The 22,473-nt window shown below is 49.9% G+C and overlaps 1 protein-coding gene across 1 annotated transcript; it reads left to right on the top strand.

Moving 5' to 3' along the window:
* Positions 1-13,865: 13,865 nt before the first annotated feature.
* Positions 13,866-14,500, top strand: LOC110590036 (AN1-type zinc finger protein 6-like). Its single transcript, XM_021700721.1, has 2 exons — positions 13,866-14,097; positions 14,178-14,500. Exons 1-2 carry the CDS (start codon positions 13,866-13,868, stop codon positions 14,498-14,500), a joined length of 555 nt encoding a protein of 184 aa, XP_021556396.1.
* The last annotated feature ends 7,973 nt before the right edge of the window (positions 14,501-22,473 follow it).

The following is a 22,473-nucleotide window of genomic DNA, read 5'->3' as shown; positions in this document are numbered from 1 at the left end:
AAATTGTGTTTTTGTCTTTACAGTGGTGGGATATAAATAAATAACACGGGTAGAATTTTTCCTGCTGCTGCCCTATGTACCATCAGCCTCTGACACGAAACATGCAAACCACTTTCCGTGCTAAGGGGGTTAAAATGTCTTTTTTCCTACAGAAGCATTAGCAAGGTGCCTCTCTTTCTACAGAGGCATCAGGAGAAGGAAACCGACTCCCCATCCCCAGCCCAAGCCTGCATGCCATGGTGATGACTGGTGTCAGGCTGAAATCTGCAAGATCCTGTGGGATTTAAGATGAATTGTAGTTGACACCAGTTCTTAACCTCCTCTCTCCCTCCCAGGACCTGAGCAAACCCTCCCCAAAGCAAGCCAGACAGAGCTTCCTGCTTCAAGGGTGGGGAGGGGTCTTGCAGAAACAGCAGGCTAGTGTTCTTCCCCTACCCAGAAAAGGCCTTGCTCGTCAGAAGCAGCTTCCCTCCTAGTCCTGTCCTGGGTCAGCCTGTGCCAAGAGGCAGGAGCCCCCAGTACAAACAGCCCCCCAACACGACCACAATACTAGTTAGAGATGGCCCCATTCAAATCACTGGACTTAATAAGAGAGTGTCCCTACATGGGAAGAGCTGCAGGTGTGGCTGGGAATTTGAAGGACAAGAAGTGAGTGCTGGGTCAGTGCACCCTTGATGAGTTTAAAAGAAGAAATGCGCCCCCCCACCCCACTCCTGTTGAGCCAGCCACATTCCCTCTGGGCCTTCCAAACTCCCAGGGCCACGAGCCAAGTCTAAAAACAAGTGTACTTGCGGCTCACAGAAAGGGTTTCAGATCAGTACCTGGCCCTCTCTGCTTTTCACTACCTAACAGAAAATAGTGAGAAGCTTTTTTCTTTCCACTCTGACCTCCAACTTCATCACAGTAGGTGAGGATTCATTTCTTCGTAAAGGGGTCTTCATACCTTGATCATGTCATCCCCACTGGAGTCCTCAGCTGGCAAGAACAGGGGATGTAGCCAGGGCAGACGTCTCTCTTTTGCATTTTCCCACCAGCCAGGAGGTGGCAAAGAGCCAGCCTTGTGCAAGCAGCCCCCCGCCCCACCAAGGGTAAGTTTGCTGAAGACATGTTATTGTCTTCAGGGATGGGAACTCCTGTTTCTACTCACTCACGGGTACTGTAAAGATTTCATCAACCATCATGGAGAAAGCTGCCTTGGGGTGAGGGCTCACTGCAGTAAGTTGGGCCCATGTCCCCCGTCCCCCGCCCCAACCCCAGCCTGTGGTCTGACTGCCTGTTGTTTTAGCCGAGCTGAGTCTGGCAGAAGCTGTCCCAAATCCATTCTCAAGACTATTAACCATCTGTAGTGACCCCACTGGACAGTGTCTGCCTGTCATCACCATTTCCAAATAAACATGGACTATTCTTTGATTAAAATATGAAAGCCTGAGCCCCATCACTGTACCATAACAAAAGCCAGAGCAGGAGACCCAGCTAAATGGCATAGTTCTCGGAACAAAGAGCTTTCAGAGAAGTCGTTCTCAGATGGTCAGCAGCCACGGATCTCAGCAGGGACCTTCACCTCCGGGACTAGCACCTATTGTTGAAGGAAAGGCAGAAATGCAAGCTGAAAGGGAACTTACAGCCACCAACACAGCCCCTCCATTTCTCCAGAGAAACCAGGAATTTGTCCAGGGCCACCCGGCTGACAAGTAATGGACAGGTATCTGGTCTACGGTAGTGGGAGTGCTCGAAGGTGGGCGTCCCTGGGCCACCTGATTGTGCATTTGAGGACACACGGCAGGGTTGGAGGCAGAACTGTCTGGAGCAAGATGACAACTGGAGGCATCGAGCCAGGTGGACAGTGTGGGTTAGACGCAGCATCAAAATTTTGCCCACAAGTGGAATCCACCTACAGCAGAGACCCTGACACACCAAGCCAAGTCACCCTGACCACTGTCCCTCAGAGCAGTTGCTCCATATCCTGGTATTCTCATTACTGGCAGGGACTATCAGGCAACATTTAAGCAGACTCAGAAATGATGAGAATTCAAAGGTTCTTAGTAATAAAGCTTAGCTATAATAAATGAACAGATGGAGAATACTTCCAGTCAAATAAAAAGCTGTTGAAGACCCCGGCTATATTTACACTGCTTTATACGGAGATTCAGGGAAGGATGCCCTCTGGAATCCAGTGCAGAGAGAAGTATGTCTCTTCACCATTAGCCTGGCATACTTTCTTTAGTTAGCTAATGAAGAAAAGCCATGAACTCATGGCATTCCTCCTTTCCCCCTGGCTACCAGGAAACTCAGATGGGAGTTACATGCTTGAATCAACAGTCATCTTTAGAATAGATTTCATCTTATGGTTTTGTCTCCCTTCCCTTTCAGGGCATGATGCTTACTTGGCATTTTTATATTTTATCATATTAATCTCTCTACTTCTGTTATTATAATATTCCTCCATCTCTGTAGAAAATAAAAGAGTACAAATTGCATTTGAAGAATGTTTTACCACTTCCTTAAAAAGCACTTTTAATTTCAATGAAAAAAAATAGGCAAAGCATTTAAAAAAAAATCTCTTTCATATACGTTATTTCATTTTTTTCCCCAAAGCCCTGCAAAATCCCTGTGTCTTCTGAATCTTCCCTTCCAGTCATAGGACAAGCATATTTTACCGTGTTCCTATTCTCTGCAACCTGCCCTTCACTGGGACACTGTGACTCATGGGGTGGTGCTGCTGGAGAGCCCAGCACCTACTCCGTCCTGTGATTGAAGGGAGCCCTATCTCCAAGGTGCATCTTGTTGAGGCAGCAAAATCTCAAAAGGGCAGCTCAGTTCATTTGGAAAGTGACACCAGAGAAATGTTAGTTTTGCTCCCCGTTCCATTCTGATTAGCTTGTCAAATCCTCCCCAGTCTCAGGAAGCCCTGGGTACAGCCTGTAGGAGCCAAAAGAACAAGGGATGCGGCTGCTTTTCGTCCCCATATGCCCGTGGCCAACTACAGTCCCTGGTCCCCAGCAGATGATCTGTAAATATCTGCTGGATGCATGTGTCAATTTGGATGAATCATTTGATTTCTCTGAGCCTCAGTTTCAACAAAATGGTGAGATTAGCTTTTGGCTTCCTTCCAGCACCATCCAGGGGATGAAATGAAATTCAAGGACATGAAAATGTCTGCAATGTATTCAGCACTAGAAAGAGCATGTGACCGTAGTCTTTGTGACTCATGATCAAGAAATAGCCACCGATGCCCAGGAAGGCTCCTCCACCTGCTGACTTGCATCTCCACTGATACAGGAGCACCTTCTGTTTTGAGAATGTGCCTAAATATTTACTTGGTGGAAATACAATTGTGCTGATCCAGCGAGATTAGGGAAGGAGAAATCCTGGATGGCCTCGCCTTGCCTCTGAAGCTCTTTCCAGCCTGTGTCTCTACACTGAGGGTGGAAGTTCGGGTCAAGAGGGCAGTATGGGAAAGGCCAGATGGCACATAGGCCTCCCGACCATGTCAGAAGCAGCCACTCACCTTTGCTTCCATGTATCACACCCACGGAGAATCTATCTCCTCACCCTCCTCCATGGGGGACACCAAACCCTGGGGCCAGGCCCCCTACACTATCCCCACCCCCAGCTGTGTCTCTTTGGGTAAGAAACCAGTTATTGTCACTCTCTACCCCACACGGTAGCAATTCTGGAAAACTTACGTTGCACCAGTGCCAACATCTGGGGAAAATATATAGCAGCGGGCTCCAAAATTTGGGACAAGTACATTGCCTAAAATGTCCAAAATTTCCCTTTGACAATATTTGTGTTTTAAAGAAGCATAACCTAAAAACTAGAAATCACATTTTGTTTGTTTTTTCTCAATGTTTTACTTTAATATCTGGATGCTGTTAAGCTGTTGTCTCATAGCTCGACTGTGGCCTTTGTGGGTGGGTGATCTATCACCCAGCTACTTCGCCGGGGCCGCGGCGGCTTCTGCACCCATGCGGGTGTATATGTAAAGACAAGGGTCCTAGTGCATCACGACACTGGCCGAAGACACACGCTGGAATGAGTCGTGTGGTTCAGTGAGCCCCCTTTTTAAATACCCAAAGCAGTTGTTCCTCTCGCGGATGGGATCTAGTGCTAAGGCAGGTCCGGAGAGTGAAAACAAAGAAGAGGGATCAGTATCACATTTCCCTTCCCTGGGTTGGAGTCATTAGGGGCCGGGAAAACAGGAAGGGGGTGAGGCCTCGCTTGGAGAAGGGAAATGCTGAGGAAGGGTGGGCAGGGCACTTGGAGCAGGAAAGCGTGTTTGAAGGGGTTGCTTTAGAAGGAGGTCCCTCCTGGCCAAGGAGAAACAGCCCAGGGAAAGATACTGCTCTGCTGTGGGGTTGGCCTCTGGGAGGCCACAGAAGGGGAGAGCCACACCCAGGATTGTTTTCCAAGCACAATTTACAGTCCCCATTGTCGGCCTTTCCTCTGGGTAATTAGGTACAAAACCAGAGGCAGAAATGCTCATCCATCTTGTCATTGGATTTTACTTTTCCTGGCACGTCAGCTCTCAGCTGCCTGGGAAGCTGTTCTGTCCACAAATGCTGAGGAGTTTGGCAAGTCTGGTCTATAATAGTCTCACCCAGAGCTGACACGGTCCCTGGTAAGCAGTTTTAATTTGATAGGGCTGGATACACTTTGCTGTCTACAGCAGATGAGGAAAGCCTATCTATTTTTATGATTTATTTCTGGACCAAGGTTCACTGTGAAATTTCAACCAGAGAGGAGGCTTACTTTCTTAGCCTGGGCAACATGCCTTTTGAAGGTAGCTGGAGTGCAAATGACTGCCTAGGAGACAATAAATGAGTCAGGAAAGGAAATAAAACTGCACTTTAATCCATCTGGAAGATAGATATGGGGTTTTATAGATGAATGAACAATTGATTAAATGTATTTGCACGTTGGGTTGAATAATCTCAACTCTTACCTGAGAAGTAAGTCTTTCAGATGTGTTTCGATTGTGTGTGTGGTGTGTGATATGTATGGTGTGTGTGTGTGTGTAGTGTGTTGTGATGTGTATGTGTGGTGTATGTGTAGTGTGTGTATGCATGTGTGGTGTGTGTGGTATGTGTGTGTAGTGTGTCTGCGGGGTGTATGCGATGTGTGTGTGGTGTGTGTATGGTGTGTGTGTGTGGTGTGTGTGGCATGTGTGTGAATGTATGGTGTGTATGTGTGTGCACTGTGTGTGTGGCATATGTGTTGGTGTGTGTGGTGCATGTGTGGTGTGTGTGTGTGTGTGGTGTGTATATGATGTGTCTTTGGTGTGTGTGTATGTGGTGTGTATGGTGTGTGTGGCATGTATGTGATATATGTAGCATGTATAGGATGTGTATGGTGTATGTGGTATGTATGTGAGGTGTGGTGTATGTGTGTGTGTGGTGTGGTATGTGTGTGGTGTGTATGGCATATATCTGGTGTGTGTGGCATGTATGTGATGTGTGTGTGGTATGTGTGTGTGATATATGTGTGGTGTGTATGTGTGTGTGCTCTGTGTGTGTGTGTGTGTGTAACCCAAATACAGACTGGAGCTTCATATAGCCTGGTCTACACATGGAGTCACACTCAAAGGAACACAGCCCCAAAACCAAAATATGAGGTTAGTTTTCACTCGAGTATCTGGAAGAATGACAAGGGGGATGAACCAGAACAGCTCTTCTTAAAATTCTGTTTGATCCCCTTGTTCTTCCAGAATTCTGTAGGCTCACACTTTAATTGGCAAAAGCTCTCCTTACTTCCAGCCTTTAAGTCTTTGCTGGTTTAATCCCTGTGGGCCTTCTATCAGCTTCTCGCACTGACTGAAAAGCCGGGTCTCCGCTTTATCCATTGCCTGAAGCCCCCAAAACCAAAGTCGGCCCAGAGGCCGATGCCAGAAGCCAGACCCGCCCTCCTTCCTGTCCTTCCTTGCACCCAGGCTGGACTTGCTCCACACTGTCTGCATCCCAGACCTGACCGGCCAGCACCGACCCTCCTCGGGAGCAAGGAGGGATGAGGCTGGGGAGCAGCATTCACAATGCTCTTTCTTGGGCAATGTGCAGGGGATGCGGTTTAGAAATCCCACTTTTCGTGCGAATACATCTTGCTGCCGCAGCACTTCCCAGGCCAAGCTCTGCGGGCTTCTGAAAGAAGAGCCAGCATCCACACAGGCCACGCAGGGGCATTTCCCGCTCACAGTTGAACCCTTCACGCACAGAGAGACTTTTCCCCGGAGCGTGTCACCCCTCAGGGACGTTTCTCAGACCCTCAAAAGCTGTACACCCCGAGTCTTTCTCACAAGTCTCAAAGTTGTGCGAAAACCCACGCAAGAGGCTGCACCGCCAAGTAAACATCCTGCCTTTGCGCCACTGAGGCAGGTGGGAGGCGGGGACAGGCGACGCCAGACAAAGCAGATGAGTTGGAGGCACAGGCCCTGTCTCCAGCTGGGGTGTCCTGGGCTGAGGCCAGGAACCCCCGAGCCCTCCAGCCTGGTTTGTCACTAAGCAGGGATTCACGTTTTGTTCAGATGACAGGGATTCGGACAGAGGGTGAATCCACTATGACTGAGCCGTTTGGAAGTCCTTGAGCAATACTAGCACGTGAACACAAGCACAGGAAATCTCTGTGCAAACATGCAACATCGGGCCACCTCTTGGTTTTGGAGGGCACAGCCTTTCTGGGCGCCCAGGCTGAGATACGGCTCCGGCTTCATCCCAGCTCTCCCCAGGTTTGCTCTCACCCAGGCATTTTCCCTAAAACTCTGTGCACAGTTCACCCCATTTTTCTATCTTTTTGGCTCATCATTGTTATCCTTGGGACCCCTCAGGGATAGCAGGAGCCTGAGAGATAAATAACGTGCCGAGTGACAGGTTAATCCCAAGACATTCTGATGCCCTCCAACATGGAATGCCTTTCCGCGAGGAGTTCACACCCAGTACAGGGAGAGCAGAGTAACACACGTGACGCAAATGGAAAACAGTGCTGGAAATGGTAAAAACTGAGTAGGAGCCTCCCTGAAGCTGACACGGCTACAGGTGCGTGGAGCCCAATGGGAGGGGCAGCTTCAGAGCAGAAAAGCATTTTAACTTAGGCCTTGAAAGGGGGGCGGGCACATTGCTCTGCTAAAGTGAGGCCAGGGCATCCCTGCTAAAGGGATGGTTGGAACAGAGGGATGAGGGAGGTTTCGCCCCAGTGTTTGACCTTCAGGAGGAGGAGGGCCTCATGGACCCACCCCCAGCCCCCACAGCAGGCGGAACCCCCATTGTTCTCGCAGGGCACCCTCTCTTATTTTTCATTGTACTCACCACATTTGTAATTTGGAGTAATGCATGCAATTATGTGTTGAATGTGTCTCCCCCACCGGAAAGCACAGGGCACGAGGGCTGAGCCTTCACGTTTTGGTTCACCCAGTGCTTATCACTGTGGCTGGCGTGTCGTAAGGTACTCGGTAGCATTTGTCCACATAAACGTGAAATCGCCTGAGCTGCTGCCTCTCACCCTGCCCAGCCCAAGGCAAACACGGAGAGCAGATCAGGGGTCTCTTCTTGAGTTCTCCCGGCTGCCCCCCACCCCCATGGGGAGACCCCAGTCTAGGACAATGGTCTGTTCCTGGCACAGAGGAGCCTGGGCCTGGGCCTGGGCCAGGACTGAGGGCAGAGGGGGCATCTGTGCACCCAGCTTGGGAGAGCTCTGCTGGGGGACCCCCATCTGGGGAACGGCCACCTCTGTGAAATTCCCTCAGGGACACCCATGCCTCCTTGAGCTCCCAGCAGGCCCCTCTGTGGCTCCCTATAGCTTGGAAAGGGTAAAGTTGGAGCCGCAGAGGCCCCCAGGGCTGCTCTTGTCCTCCTGCCTCCAGAATGTAGGGGACCGTGCCCTCTGCTGGCCAGATCTTGCAGAGCCCTGGGAAATAGGCCAGGGGAAGTCTGGAACACTCTGTAGGAACAGGTCTGCAAGGCAAGGAGGAGGAGGCAGCCTGGGCTGACACACTGGGTTCAGAACCTGCTGAGTCTTGGTCAGGTCCTTCTGCAGGGCTGCGAAGGGGACAGGGTGGGCCAGCCGAAGGGGAATCACTCACATACCCTCTGTCTCTTCACTTTGGAGTTGCCTCTGCACCCGTTTACAAACCTCAGTAGAAAAGCCACACCGATCCTTTATGACCAAACAGCCGACATTTTCCCAGCCATTTGACACCCAATTATATATGGCAGTTTCCAAAAAGTAAATCCAGGCTTCAAGGATAAAGGCTAAATCCAGGTTGGACATCAGAAGAGGCCACACACCTGACAGCTGGTCCCAAGGGGAGCCCCACGACCGTGGTGAGGGCAGGACCTTCACTGGAAAACAGGCCGACACTGGGAGGGGGCAGCAGTGACACTTCACACCACCCCAGGCCTCAGCTGGGGCGAGAGCTGAAAGCTACATCTGTTAGAGTCCGACAGGCAGCAGGACAGGTCCAACCTGGGAAGAGGAGACCAGAGAGATCAGAAGGAGTGGTTCACAAATGGGGAGGCACGTCTGTGATTGTCTTCTCGCCGGATCAGGTATGAGAATCCGTTCTTCAGTTAACACAAATCTGTGGAGCACCTACTGTGGGAGGGGCTCCCTGCAAAGTGCTGGGGATGAATCAGCAGGCAAACAGGCACTGCATTGGCTCTCCACTGTGTGGAGCTGGTGGCTGAGCCAGGGGGCTGACGCTGGGTCAAATCGTCCTACAACCACATACACACGCATGGGCATGCACACGTGCATATGGACACTTGTACACACCTGCACATGCAAGCACACAAAGTGAAAAAGGTGACAAGACCCACGACGGGGAGTACATCTCATGTTGAGTGGTGGAGGGATGGTGGTCAGGGAAGGCTTCTCAGGTGCTATATTGCAATCCTCGGGAGGAATGATCTAGGGTGGGGAATGGAGTGTTTAGAAGAGGGATCAGCATGTGCAAACCCCTGAGTAGGATGAGGAACTGAAAGGAAAAGCCCCATGGCTAGAGGGCATTAAGGAGAAGGAGGCTGCAAAGGAGGCCAGAGCCCTGGAGGACATTCTTGGCATCTTGGTCTTTGGCCTGAAAGCAAGTGTATTAAAACTAGGGGAAGGGACGGGCGCCTGGGTGGCTCAGTTAGTTAAGCATCGGACTCTTGATTTCAGCTCAGGTTGGGATCTCAGGGTGCTGAGATCAAACCCTGTGTCAGGGTCCATGCTCAGCAGGGAGTCTGCTTGAGATTCTCTGGCCCTCTCTCTGCCCCTCCCCCCACTTGTGTGCACACACTCTCTCTTTCTCTCTAAAATAAATAAATCTTAAAAAAGAAAAAAAGCCTGGGGAAAGGGACAGAGCAGAGCTGGGACACCAAAGAGGAAGGTCCTGCCACAGCCTGGGGAGAGCCGCTGGCCCTGGATGCGGATGGACACGGGCAGGTGGACTTTGAGAAACACCAGGGAGGTGACGTGAATGGGACCCAGAAACTAAGTCAGAAAGTCACTTTCAGTTCCTTCTTTCCTACAAAGCCGTGAGTCACGGCCTGTCTGCACACCAGAATCACCCACAAGCTTCACAAGATGCTGATTCCAGGACCCCTGGGCATCTGGATTTCATGCAGATGATTCTGATAAGTACCAAGGTTTAAGAGCGTGCCCTGGAGTCCCCGAAAGTTCCCTCTAGCCTGGGCTGGGTGGCACCGGTAGGCTAGGCAGTGGCAGCAAGGGGCAAGCAGGAACAGGAACTCTAGCCGGTTATGGCCCTCGTGGCCACTGGAGACCCCAGGGTCTAGACGTCTCCCCCATGCATTCAACAGGACCAAGAGTCTGCTTGCTTCTCCCCCTCACTCTCTGGAGCCTCGCAGAACAGTAAGAAGTGGAGGGAAAGAAAGCACGAGCCCATCAGTTCCAAAACTCGTCCTGGAGAACCGGTCTGGCAGCTGATAAGCAGAACACCTGCATGGTGCCAAGCCATGGCTGGCTCTCACGCCCATCCACAGCGAGTGGCTGGCACGGGCTCGGGGCCGTGCACTTTGCCTTTCCGGAAATGTCTCCCTTGCCGATCACCGCTGGTCGGTTCAGGGTGAGGGAAGGCCACCTCTTTTTGTAGGCGGCGGCCGCAAGGCTGTCCTCTGGGCCATGCCCTGGTGGTCGCACATTGGCTGCTCTGTGTTCTGCCCCTGCCAATTCTGTCCACGTGGGACATTTTCCAGGGAAAGCTATCAACTGTGAGAAAGAGCACACATTCCTGAAATATCTGATAAATATTTTTCCTTTATCCATCCCACTTGACCAAAATGCTTGGGTGACTGCGGGTCATGATTTGTCCCTTTTGACTCTTTGGCAAAGTGGCCCGTCCCAGCCTGCACCTCCCTTCTTGTGTCCCCCTCCCTCATCTCCCTGTTTACCCCTATTCAGATCTCCTTTCGCACCCCATCCCAGGCCTTCCCATCTCTCTGCATCTCTCTTCACTGCTGTGTGCAGCCTCAAAGAGGAGCTTTTTCTATTTATTTTTCAACTGCTTTTGGAGCACTCAGTCTTTGAGGAGAAAGAGGTATGAAACTTCTCATCAGAACAAACCTGAGGTGGCCTTCCCAGCAAGGAGAAAACTTCAGGGGTGGGAGTGGGGCCGGGGGCACTTGTCCCCCGTGGGGGTGGGCGGGTGGGGACCGTGAGTCATGCGCTCTGGGCGGAGGCGCTCCAGGCAGTTGCTAGAATGGGCCCACGCCCGCGGAAGCTGTTTCAGCAGCTACTCGTTTGGCACCCCAGCCGAATGGCTGGCCCTCAGCTCTGGCTCCAGAAGCCCCCGGGGACCTCCGACCTCCAGCACCCTCGCGCTGGTTGTCACTGATACCTGGGTGGATCAGGACCAGGCCTTTTCCAGTCCATGACAAGCCATGCCCCAGTGCAGGAGAGAGCCATGTGCTTGAAAGGGATGGCTCAGGAAAAGGTTGACATTTGTGTGGTACACTTATTTCCTGAAGACCGAGAAGTCTGTGTTTAATATATTTTAGAACAATGTCTGGAAACTGCACTTTACTTTTTCAATGTCTAAACTTCAACAGTGTGGAAAATTTCACTCGTAACCTAAGGATGCCAGACAATGGGACCTGAGTGTAGTATTCATGTCCATGTGGCTGTTTTATCTCTGGATGCATGGAATGCTTCGAGAATTGGAAACCAACATCCATTCAGGAGGTAATCGTTGCTCCGTGTGTCAGGCCAGCACTGGGTAGATGTCAGGGATAGAGAAACAGAGATCACTGATAAAGTCCCCGCACTCATGGGGCTTATGCCCCAGTGGGGGATTCAGACAGCAAACGAGCAGACAACTAACCAAGGAAGAAGTTGGGCTCCGGTGCTCACACCAAATAGGGTTCTGTGCCTGTCGAAGGGTGAGCCTCCTTAGGCAGGGCAGCCAGGGAAAGAGTGATCTCCGACCTGTCGTTAGGGTGAAGCCAGCTGGTAAGTCTCTGGGCAGGGCCTCCTGGGTAGAGAGGGCAGCCTGATGAGGCCAGCATGTGCAAAGGACAGTAAAGGTCAGTGTGGCTGAGTGAAGAAGGGAAGTGCCTTCGGAGAGCTGGGCAGAGGCCAGGTCACAGCATCAGTCATAGGTGCTGGTGACGTGTCAGTGAGCTGACAAGCCATGTCCAAGCATGTGATGGCAGGGTTTGAGTTACATTGTACAAAGCCCCCCCGCCCCCAGAACTCCAGGGAGAATAAGACACAAATCCACGCATTGCTTATTCTTTGGTAAAAATAAAATACTTTTGAGAGCCAGCCCTTTTGGTCATCTCTGGAGCTATAGGACGAATAAGACTGTGTCCCAGGGGACAGGACACTCATCATTGGTGGAGGGGACTCACCTCGAGCCCAGGAACACAGCATCATATGCGCATGAGCTGTATAGAGGGTCACACTGAAAGTCGTGGAAGCAGAGAGGAGCCAACAGGAACTTTGGGGAAATCAAGGGAGGCTGCTCAAGGAGATGCCATCTGATCTGGGGCCACGAGGCCAACAGCATTCATTCTTGACAAAGAGGTTGTGCAAGAATACAGGGGCAGGCTGGAGCAGGTGCAGCTCTAGAGGCACCTGCAGGGGTTCAAGGGTGGAGGGCACAGGTGAGGTTGGTAAGGAAGCTTGGGGACAGATGAAGAAAGGTCTTAGCACCAAACAAAGGGCTTTTTTCTTTTTCTGGCAGTGGTGGGAAAATCCTCGAGGTGTTTGATCCTGGGCATAACACGGTCAGACTTGCTTTAGAAAACTAATTCGGGGCGGTGTGCCTTGGTTTGGGTTCCCCCAAATTTCAGTCAAGAACTGTGAAGAAGGTAGCCAGTGAATAGGCACCAGCAAGCCAGTGCGGCATTAGGTGGGCAATGAGCTTAATGCCTAGAGAAACTCTAGAGACTGCAAATTACATGCCTCAGCGTTATCCCAGCCAAAGGCCAGGTTGCAGGGCATGTGATGACCAGCTCCCTCAGGCCTTGGGGGAGAGCTGCTCTTGGGGTGAGTCCCCCATTTGCAGCCACCTGGAGCTGTGAGTGGCACAGCTTCTCACGGCCCTGGGAAGAGCCAGCGGGGACAGGAATGACCCCATGCTGGTGGAAAGTCAGACAGAGCCCGCCAAGAAGTGGGCAGGACACTGCCAGGTGAACCATAGTGAGGGAAGCGGGAAGGTTGAGTGGCCTAGAAAATGTAGAGTCAGTGAGCAGGGTCCCGTGTGATTTCTGCCACATCTCCAGTGTTCTCAGTTTTGCTTTCTTTAGAAATTTTATTTTAGAGGGGCCCCTGGGTAGCTCAGAGGGTTAAGCATCTGCCTTCGGCTCAGGTCACAATCTCCAGGTCCTGGGATCGAGCCCCACATCGAGCTCCCAGCTCAGCGGGGAGTCTGCTTCTCCCTCTCCCTCTCCCCCTGCCTCTCCCCCCTGCTTGTACTCTCTGTCTCTCTCTCTCTTAAATAGCTAAATAAATAAAATCTTAAAAAAAAAGAAATTTTATTTTAGAAAATGCTAATTGAGAAATGCAAGCAGAAAACATCTGACATCACTAGATAGCCTTGAGTCTCCCCAGCAAAGACAAACAAAATTGCATCTTGACATCTGGAGTGTGAATGTGCCGACGTGCAGGGGACAACTTAACCCTTCACCCTGAGGAATAACCCCTGCAGGATGTCCTGTCTCCATAAACAGAATTTTCCCAGGCCACGGCCGTTCCGTAGCCGTACTGTAGAGAAGGCAAACAAGCAGTCGTTGGGTGCACGGCAGGTTGAAGGGAGGTTTTGTCTGGTTTGGTTTGGTTTTGTATTTTGCATTCCCGTGTTTGTTTAATGCGGCAAATTATTTCAGCAATTCCGTTACTCAGCAGACAACTTCGCTAATACATTTAGGCCGCCCCCTGCCCCCGTGCATAACTCTTGGCAGCACCTAGCCGAAATCCCTTTTTATCTGAGCAGAGGACGCCGAGGGCAACCTCTCCCCGCGCCGCTGTGGGAGCCACTCCAGCCAGACAAGCGGCTTCCCTCTGGAGTGACAGACTCAACCACATGGCTGTGGCGCGACGAAGGTGAGAAGCTCTTTGTTGCAAAAGAACCCGATCTTTGAGTCTCTAAACCACAAGAAGTGCCCCTAAGACCCGGGAGTCAGAGCGGAAGATGGTGACTGTCAATGACTTCAGACAGCCAAAGGTGACAAACCCACCCTAGTCTGTTTGGGCTGCAGGGTCACAGGGATTGAGTGGATTTTAAACAACAGAAATACATTGGGCGGCGGCCACGGCAGCGGGATGGAGGGAGCAGGGGTTCAGCGGCCTCACCTGTCCCCACTCTCCGGCGGTGACCAGCGGCAGCGGGCAGCACGTGGCGGGGAGGGCCGCCACCGGGTGTGCAACAGAGGAACATGGCTCAAGAAACTAATCACAGCCAAATGCCTGTGCTTTGTTCCACTGGCTGCGAATTTTATGGAAACCCTCGTACAAATGGCATGTGTGCAGCATGCTATAGAGAACATCTTCAAAGACAGTATAGTAGTAATGGCAGAATAAGCCCCCCTGCAGCTCCTGTCAGTAGTCTGTCTGAATGTTTACCCGTCCAGTGCACAGACGGCGGTGTCCCGGACGCTCGGTCACCGCTAGACCCCACCTCTTCATCTGTGCAGCCAAGCCCTGTATCAAATCAGTCACTTTATCAGAATCTGTAGCATCTTCCCAAGTGGACAGTACATCTGTGGACAAAGCAGGACCTGAAACAGAAGACCTGCAAGCTTCCGTGTCAGACGGTCTTCAGATGGCACAACAGCCATCTGAAGAGCAAAGCAAGTCTCCTGAAAAACCAAAACAAAAAAAGAATTGCTGTTTCATGTGCAGGAAGAAAGTGGGACTTACTGGGTTTGAATGCCAGTGTGGAAATGTTTACTGTGAGGTACACCATTACTCCGATGTACACAATTGCTCTTACAGTTACAAAGCTGATGCTGCTGAGAAAATCAGAAAAGAACATCCAGTAGTTGTTGGTGAAAAGGTCCAGAAGATTTGAACTCCTGCTGGAATACAAAATCCTTTGACCATCTGCAAACTAAAAATCGACTTGAGGTTTTTTTTCCTAGTCATTGGGAATGTAGAGCAATGTATCTTGCATAGACCTTTTAATCATGCATGTCATCAGAAGAATAGATTTTTGTTTTTGTTTTGAAAATGACTCTGAACATTTATTTCCATTGCAGTTTCTGTGGCTGAAAAGACTTAAGTAACTTTACAAGTATTATCCTTTTAAGATCATTTTAATTTTAGTTGAGTGCAGAGGGCTTTTATAACAAACGTGGAGAAATTTTGGAGGGCCGTGATTTTTCCAGTATTAAACATGAATGCATTGATCTTGCAGTTTATTTTCTTTTTTTTTTTTAAAGATTTTATTTATTTATTTGAGAGAGAGAGAATGAGAGACAGAGAGCATGAGAGGGAGGAGGGTCAGAGGGAGAAGCAGACTCCCTGCCGAGCAGGGAGCCCGATGCGGGACTCGATCCCGGGACTCCAGGATCATGACCTGAGCCGAAGGCAGTCGCTTAACCAACTGAGCCACCCAGGCGCCCTCTTGCAGTTTATTTTCTCACTGTGTGTGTAACATAGCTTTTCTCTGCAGCACGATCTCTGTCGATGGCGCCCCTCAGGGCACAACTAGTTACCAGTCACTGAATGTATCTTCATCCTTACAGCTGCTTCTGGGTTTTCATTAACAAAGGTTCTACATATGTTAGTATATAGTTTCTTTGCACCCACTATTTATGTCTGAATCATTTGTCACAAGAGTGTGTGCTGATGAGATTCTAAATTTGTGTGTTTTCAAATTTTTTTGAGCGAGGGAAGGAAAAGTTGTATGCGTTTCATTGCCGACTGCAGGTTTCTTTCAGATTACGTTCATCGGTCTGTGTGTATACAATATGAAGAATGATCTGAAGTAACTGTGCTGTATTTATGTTTATCCACCAGTCTTTGATTACATAAAAAGGAAAACCATTTAAAAAAACAGAAATATATTCCTCACGGTTCTGAAAGCTGGAAGTGCAAAATCCAGGTGCCGGCAGATTTGGTGTATGGTGAGGACCCTGTTGCTTGTTGGTTGACCATCATCTTTTCATTGGGCCCCCCGTGATGGGAAGGTAAGGGAACTCTCTGGGGTCTCTTTTATGAGGGCACTAATCCTATTCGTGAGGGCTCCACCCTCATGAGCTCAGCACCTTCCAAAAGCCCCACCTTCTGATGCTATCCCCTTGGAGGAATATGTTTCAATATATGAATTTGGAGGGGTGGGAGGATGCAAACATTCAGTCCATAACACCCCCACACACCCCATGTCAGCTGCAAAATGACAAGTCTAGGATGCAAGAAGGGGCAGAGAAAACCAAACTTGGTGATATGCTCCAGTTTGGGTCCTCCCAGAAGCAGACCCAAGACGAGGATGTGGGTGTGAGTAGATTATCTGATCCCAAGATACAGGAGTGGAGGAGTGGGGAAGTGAGGCCAGAAAGAGAAGGGAGCCCACAAAGGGTGTGCTGGCAAGCAGGTCACCACTGAGGGCAACTGAGGCTCTATCCTTCTTGGAAGTTTAGGACCCAGAGTAGACATGCAATCCTGAGTTACCCCACCCCCCAAGGAGCAAGGGAGCTTGGGTATTTCTACACCCACCCCCATGAGTCATTGGTTGAGGTCTGTTGCTAGGGGTGGGAAATGTTAATTCTCCAGCATTTTTGTCCTGTACACCAGCAGATTTCCATGGACTAAGTGAGCTGAAGGCAGAGAGACCACAACCCTGGTAGCTGGAAGCCAGTCTGTGTGCCCTGACCTGGTGAGGGTGGGAGCATAGAGACAGGCACTGACCCCCATTTACTGTATGGCATGTGGAAGGTTCTATTTCTTATCCTCAGGCTTCTCTCAATACTTACTGTGGGCTCTACTTTCTTTCTCTGCCCGGAGGCCCAGGACCACTCATGATGATGGCAAACTGACCACCCCCAGAGAGACACCTCTCAATGGCAAGGGGGCAGGGTGCAGCTGAGCTCCATGACGGTGACAAGGCCTCCGTGGTGACTCTCAGACTCTCCATCTCCTTCACTCTCGTTCCCTGAGGCTGCAGGTCTTTCCACCCTACCTCCTCCTAGTCCAGTTGGCCTCCTACAGAACAGCTTCCCTTATTGGCTCCTGACCCACCATCCTCCCTGCTCCACACCCCCGGGGGGGGGGTCACCTCCAAAATGCTTGTGCTCAGCATTCTGTCTGCTTTCCAAGATTCTTCTCAAAAGAAATAATCTGGTTGCTCAGCTTTGCTCAACTAACCACTCCTGGTCTGATGAACATGGCTAGGACAGGGTCCCTGGCCCAAGCCTGACCATGAGGACATGGGCAAAGGGAAGCTCCCCAAAACAGTTGTGGGTGGGAAGATGCTGACTGATACAACTAATATGGCCCCATTGCCAAAGACTATCCTAAAGAAAAGTGCCATAATCTGTATTTTAACAATTTACACTCTATTGTGACCACCCTTCCATGTCACTGAAAGTATACCTACATCATCTTTTGTAGGGACCATATCCTGCTCTCCTGTAATGGGTCTCCTGGGTCTCAATGGATTTACTGACTCCCCTAGTCCTAAACACCTAGATTGTTTTCTATTATTCCCTGTAATAAACCACTCTCTATGAACTTTCCTGTACATAAATACTTTATTATTATCTTAGAATGAATTTCCTGCGACATTCTAGATCCAGTACCTAGAACCACTCTTTCATTTCATCTTCATGATAACACCATGAAACAGGGATTAGCACCCCCATTTTACAGAAGAGGAAACTGAGGCAACATTTAAGTAGACACAGCTCTTATAGTCTCTCACCTCAGTGGTGAGAGAGCCAGGATTCAAACCCAAGTCTGAAGGGGAGAAGCATCATGGTCATAAAATTGAGCCATGGATGGATAAACAACAGATTGAGGTCTGACTTGGTCTAAAGGGAAATGCAGCAGAAGCTGAGAACACTTCAGGCTTCAGACTTACATGCAGAGGCCTTTCCTATTTCTTGCACCAATGAATAGCCTTATTGGTTATTCTGGAGAATTTTTCTCCATGCTAGAAGGTGGTTGCACAATTCCAAATGGAATGACCTTTGAAGGTGATATTGTCTGGAGAAGGCATTTTCCCTGAGCTGCCATTTCTTCATGTTGCATTTATAACCTCTTAGACTGACCACCACAAAGAGTAGGTGGATCATGATTTATTCCCATTTTACAAGAAGGGAAATGGCACTGGAGTCATAGCTCAGTGGCCCACCGGGGGACATGGGGAGTTGTTATAGGAGGTCCAGAAGAGGTAAAAAGGGTGGGATACCCACCCTCCTCCTGGGTCTTATGTTCCATGTCACTAGGAGGTGGGTTGGTCAAAGCTGGGGCTGCATGGGGCCAACTGTCTGGCATGAGACAGGGTGAGGCAGAGGGCCTAGTGTTTGGGGAACCACAGAGAGGATACAGTCACCCCTCTGATGAAAGTCAACACCGAGACCAGACGGTAACAGAGAGAAGGGGGAACAACATAATCACTGAAAAGAAGAGGACAATGAGCCTTGCCATCAAATTAACTTGCCCACACCCATCTTGGATAGAGGGTGGTAAAGGCCAAAGGAGAAGGGGAGGGCAAAGCTGTCCTAAAATGGCAAGGATGGTCTTGGCTTGGGGACCAAGGAAGGAAAACAGGAGAGACCTCTGTTTCTTTGGGATGTTGCCCGACCTAGCCAGCCTTGCCAGGAAAACCGATACACCAGAATAAGTTCTTCTCCCCACATGAGTATAAGATCTGCAACTCTTTGTCAGAAAATCCTAGTCAGGGCCTCAACTCTGCAGATAGTCCCCAAAAAGACCTCGGTTGTGACCCAGCAAAGATCATGAAGCAGATGCAACAATTTTCCGGAAGGTCACTGTTATTAAAACAAAGGTGTCTGTATTAGTTTGCTAGTGCTGCCATACAGAATACCACAGGCTGGGGGGTGTAAACAACAGAAGTTTATTTTTTCATAGTTCCAAAGGCTGAAAGTCTGAGATCAGGTGTTGGCAGGTTTGGTTTCTCCTGAGGTCTCTCTCCATGGCTTACAGATGGCCACCCTCTTCACATGGCTGTCCCTCTCTGTACACACATCCTGCATCCAAATATTCTCTTATTATAAGGACCCCAGTCAGATTAGAATGGGGCCTATCCACATGGCCTCATTTCACCTTAATTACCTCCACAAAGTCTATCTCCAAATACAGTCACATTCTGAGGTATTAGAGTTTAGGTCTCAACATATGAATCTGGGGGGGAACAAAATTAGCCCATAATAGTATCCAAATTAAAAATAAAGAAGTAAGATCATTAATATTCACAGATAACATGATCTGATATATAGAAAACCCAGAAGAATCCACAAAAAAAGACTACTAGAGGCAATAAACACACTCAGCAAAATTACAGGATTCAAGATCAACACATAGAAATCAGTTGTATTTCCATACAATATCAATAAACAACCAGAAAATTACATTAAGAAAACAATTATATTTACCACAGCATCAAAAAGAATAAAATACTTGGGGATAAATTTAACCAAGGAGGTACAAAAATTTGTACACTGAAAACTACAGGATTGCTGAAAGAAATTAAAATAGATCTAAATAAATGAAAAGATACCCCATGTTCATGGATTAGAAGACTTAATATCTTGAGATGGCAATACACCCCAAAGCTATCTACACACCTACTAATTTGTGCACTTTTCTGGATGCACATCACACTTGAGTAACAAAGGTAAAAGCAAAAAAGAAGGAACACCCAGTGGTTTCCTATCACACCTAGAGGGGAAAAATTTCAGGAATCCAAGGTCCACAAGGCCCCATGATGAGCCTCTGGCTACCTCTCTAGCATGCTCCCACCTTATAGACCCTGATAACAAAACCAGATGGAATCAGAAGACTATTACACACAAAAAATGAACCAGACTTTCTCTTGTCCCCACAGGATAGTCCTGGGACCAATGTTGGAGCTGGACAAGCTTCAGCTCAGGAGTAATCTGTGCCTGCACCTGAGAGCTGCCCATGGGACCATCTCTGTGTGGTATACTGTGTTCCTGTTGCCACCTGGGTCGGAGCAGAGGCATGCAGAAGGACACTGTGCAGTTTTAATTACACCAGAGACAGCTGCTCTTAGCCTGACTGGCCTCTTTCTCCCCGGCCCAGCTGCCTCAACTTCCCCAGTAGAACCAGGAACATAGTCACCCTCGAGGATGTCAGTTGATGGAGTGTCTATGCAAAATTCTCTGACTCTGGCTGGGAAAACTGGGTGATGCTGACAAGGAATGATGGCTGGGGAGGCTGCAATGGTATCTGCAGAAAGACAGATGGTTTCAGATTCCTGCCAGGCATGATTCAAATCTTAAGAGAGGCTGATGTCTCAGGGGTGGTGTGCAGAGGATGCTGAAATGTAACCCTCAGCTGCCTTCAGGAATTAAGGGTGTACCCTTAGCTCCAGAGCCCTCAGCTGCATGGTCAGCTCCCTGGGGATTTGTCTCAGCTGCAGAGAGCCACCTCACCCAGTCATGCCCCCTTCCTTGAGGGAGGCATCCAAAGACTGAGTAATGTAACCCAAGATCTGGGGACACGTGTCCCTCCTAGGACAACTCCGAAGGGTAATCCCAGTCTCAGAGCTCCCCACAGGGTGTGCTGGGGTGTCTGGCCAGATGGTGTCACAGGGCCTCTTCTCTTCAGCCCCACCCTGCATCCTTCTTATCTCTTCTGGGGGGCAGGGGGGATGGAATCCCAGGAGCATGCCTAAGATTCGACCTGCCCCAGGGTCTGCCTCCCTGAGAACCCAACCTGCACGTTCTTCCTGATCCTACTGAGGACTTTCTCCTGCTACAAAGTTCTGGGCTGTCCCTGTATTTGGCACATTCTCCTTTCCTGGGAGCCACAGGAACATCGTTTTTTCATCTGTCAGTCACCCACTTCCTCAGTCTGCTTTCTGGTCAGGGTGCTGAAGGAGCAAGGCTCAGCGATGCTTCCAGCATGCACGCCTTTATCACAGCGTAGGTTCCCAGATCACAGTGGGCAAATAGTGTGCCTTCTCTAAGCTTGTCTCCTCAACTGTGAAAGTAAGGAGGTGGCCTCCATGGCCTCCATGGGGCCACCAGCCACAAATGTCATTTTTAAATTTGAAAACAGAATGCCAAGTAGCAAGCACTTTCACACACCCAAAGCCAACGTTTCCAAAGTCCCACTACTAATCAAGGTCAATCATTAAGCTATCCACACGATTTGGTCATTGCACCCAAATTGTCTGATAAGATGTGTGCAGAGCTGATGAGATGAGCAAGGTGAGGGGGTCCAGGGAGGACTGGGGTTCCTCGAAGCCTGCAGCACTGTCATCTCCTATGTCCAGCAGCCCTGAGGAGGAAGGACTACAAGAGGGGACGGAATGGGTGAGTCCCCTCTGTGCCGCAGGCTGGAAGCTCTTCTTTCCTTAGCAACCTGACATCAATCACAGGTCCTGCGTTTGTGTTTTCTCCCAGCCAGAGCGCATCTAACGGCCGGCTCCTGTTGGTGCTGAAGAGCACAGGAGCATTGGCAGGCAAAGGCTGTCCTCTTCCTCTCCCTTCTGCTCGGGGGAAACAAAGGCAGGATCCAGCAGCTTATTGCCCCCTCTTGAGGTTGCAGTGCTGGACCCACAAGGCAGGAGAACCCTGAGCAAACACGGCTTTCCTGTCCTCGCCTGGCAGACTTGGGCACTTGGATGAGTCGCTTACATGGGCCCAGCCTCAGCTTTCTCACCTGAAGAGCTGGGAAATAAGCCCGCACATCATCGGCTCCCAAGGGGTGACCAGAGAAGGCACATAGAGTGTTCGGCACCCAGGAGACATCAGCCATGACCATCACCAGATCACAGCCCTTTGAACTTGGACTTGCAGGGCCCATCTCTTGCAGAGAAGATACCTGTCACCTACAGTGACCATCTGTGGGCGCTACAATACCTGTGGGTGTGCGTGGGGTTGTAGGGGGTTGTTGGTGGTGGACATTTTCTCGAACCAGGTGGCAAGACCCAGCTTACACTTCCTGGCTCTTTGGCTTGAAACAAGTCATGATCCTCGAGCCTCCATTTTGTCGCCTGGACATGGGGCTCAGCAAACCCATTTCTCAGGGAAGAATGTGAGAATCAAGTGAAATTACTCAGGTGAGAGATCCTGACACCCCCAGCAAGTACAGGCTGATTCAGAATTCTGTTTGAAATGTAGGGGGGATGTGGCTATGCTGATGGGTACGTTTACCTGGTCAGGAGAGGGCAGAGAGTTTAACCTACTGTGAGTACGATGGGGTGGCTGGACACAGAGGTCTCCAGCGAGGAGCCAGCAGGAGGGCTCTAGGAGTACAAGTTATATGGCTGAAGAGGTCATGTACAGAGAAGATGATCAGGCAGCCCTAGTGTATTCTCACTCAGACCCATCTGCCTGTTCACAATGAGCCCTCTGACATTCTGAGATGCTCTGTTTCCTAAACACACTGGCCTGTCTCATGTCATTGAACATGCTTATGGCCTGCCTGGAATGTCTACCTTCTCCATTCCCACACTTCTGTTACCCCAGACTCCTATTCACCCCTCAAAACCCAGCTCTGCCATCAAGTCTTCCAGGAAGGCCCTCATAGCACCATCACCACCTATGGGCATGGAACCACATCTGTGCTTTGACCAGAGCTGTAGTGGATGTTGGTAATGAACCCAGCCCTCCCTGGGAGAAGAGTCCGTTCCACAGGAAACATGCTTTGTGGCACAGAGCAAGAGCTCCATGATGGCTGTTGGGCTTTGGGCTTAAATTTGTCATTGCACACACCCGAAGCTGTCCTCTCTAAAGACCCTTCCCACAGCCAAGAGAAGCAGAGGACCTGGGCAAATGGCCCCGGTGAGGAAGAAAGGACCCCTGTGAGCTGTGTGGACTCTCTACAAGG

This window comes from Neomonachus schauinslandi, chromosome 10 (assembly GCF_002201575.2).
Source record: "Neomonachus schauinslandi chromosome 10, ASM220157v2, whole genome shotgun sequence".
Lineage (NCBI taxonomy): Eukaryota > Metazoa > Chordata > Mammalia > Carnivora > Phocidae > Neomonachus > Neomonachus schauinslandi.
The sequence above is the reverse complement of the archived record's forward strand: the minus strand, read 5'-3'. Positions and strand labels throughout refer to the sequence as shown.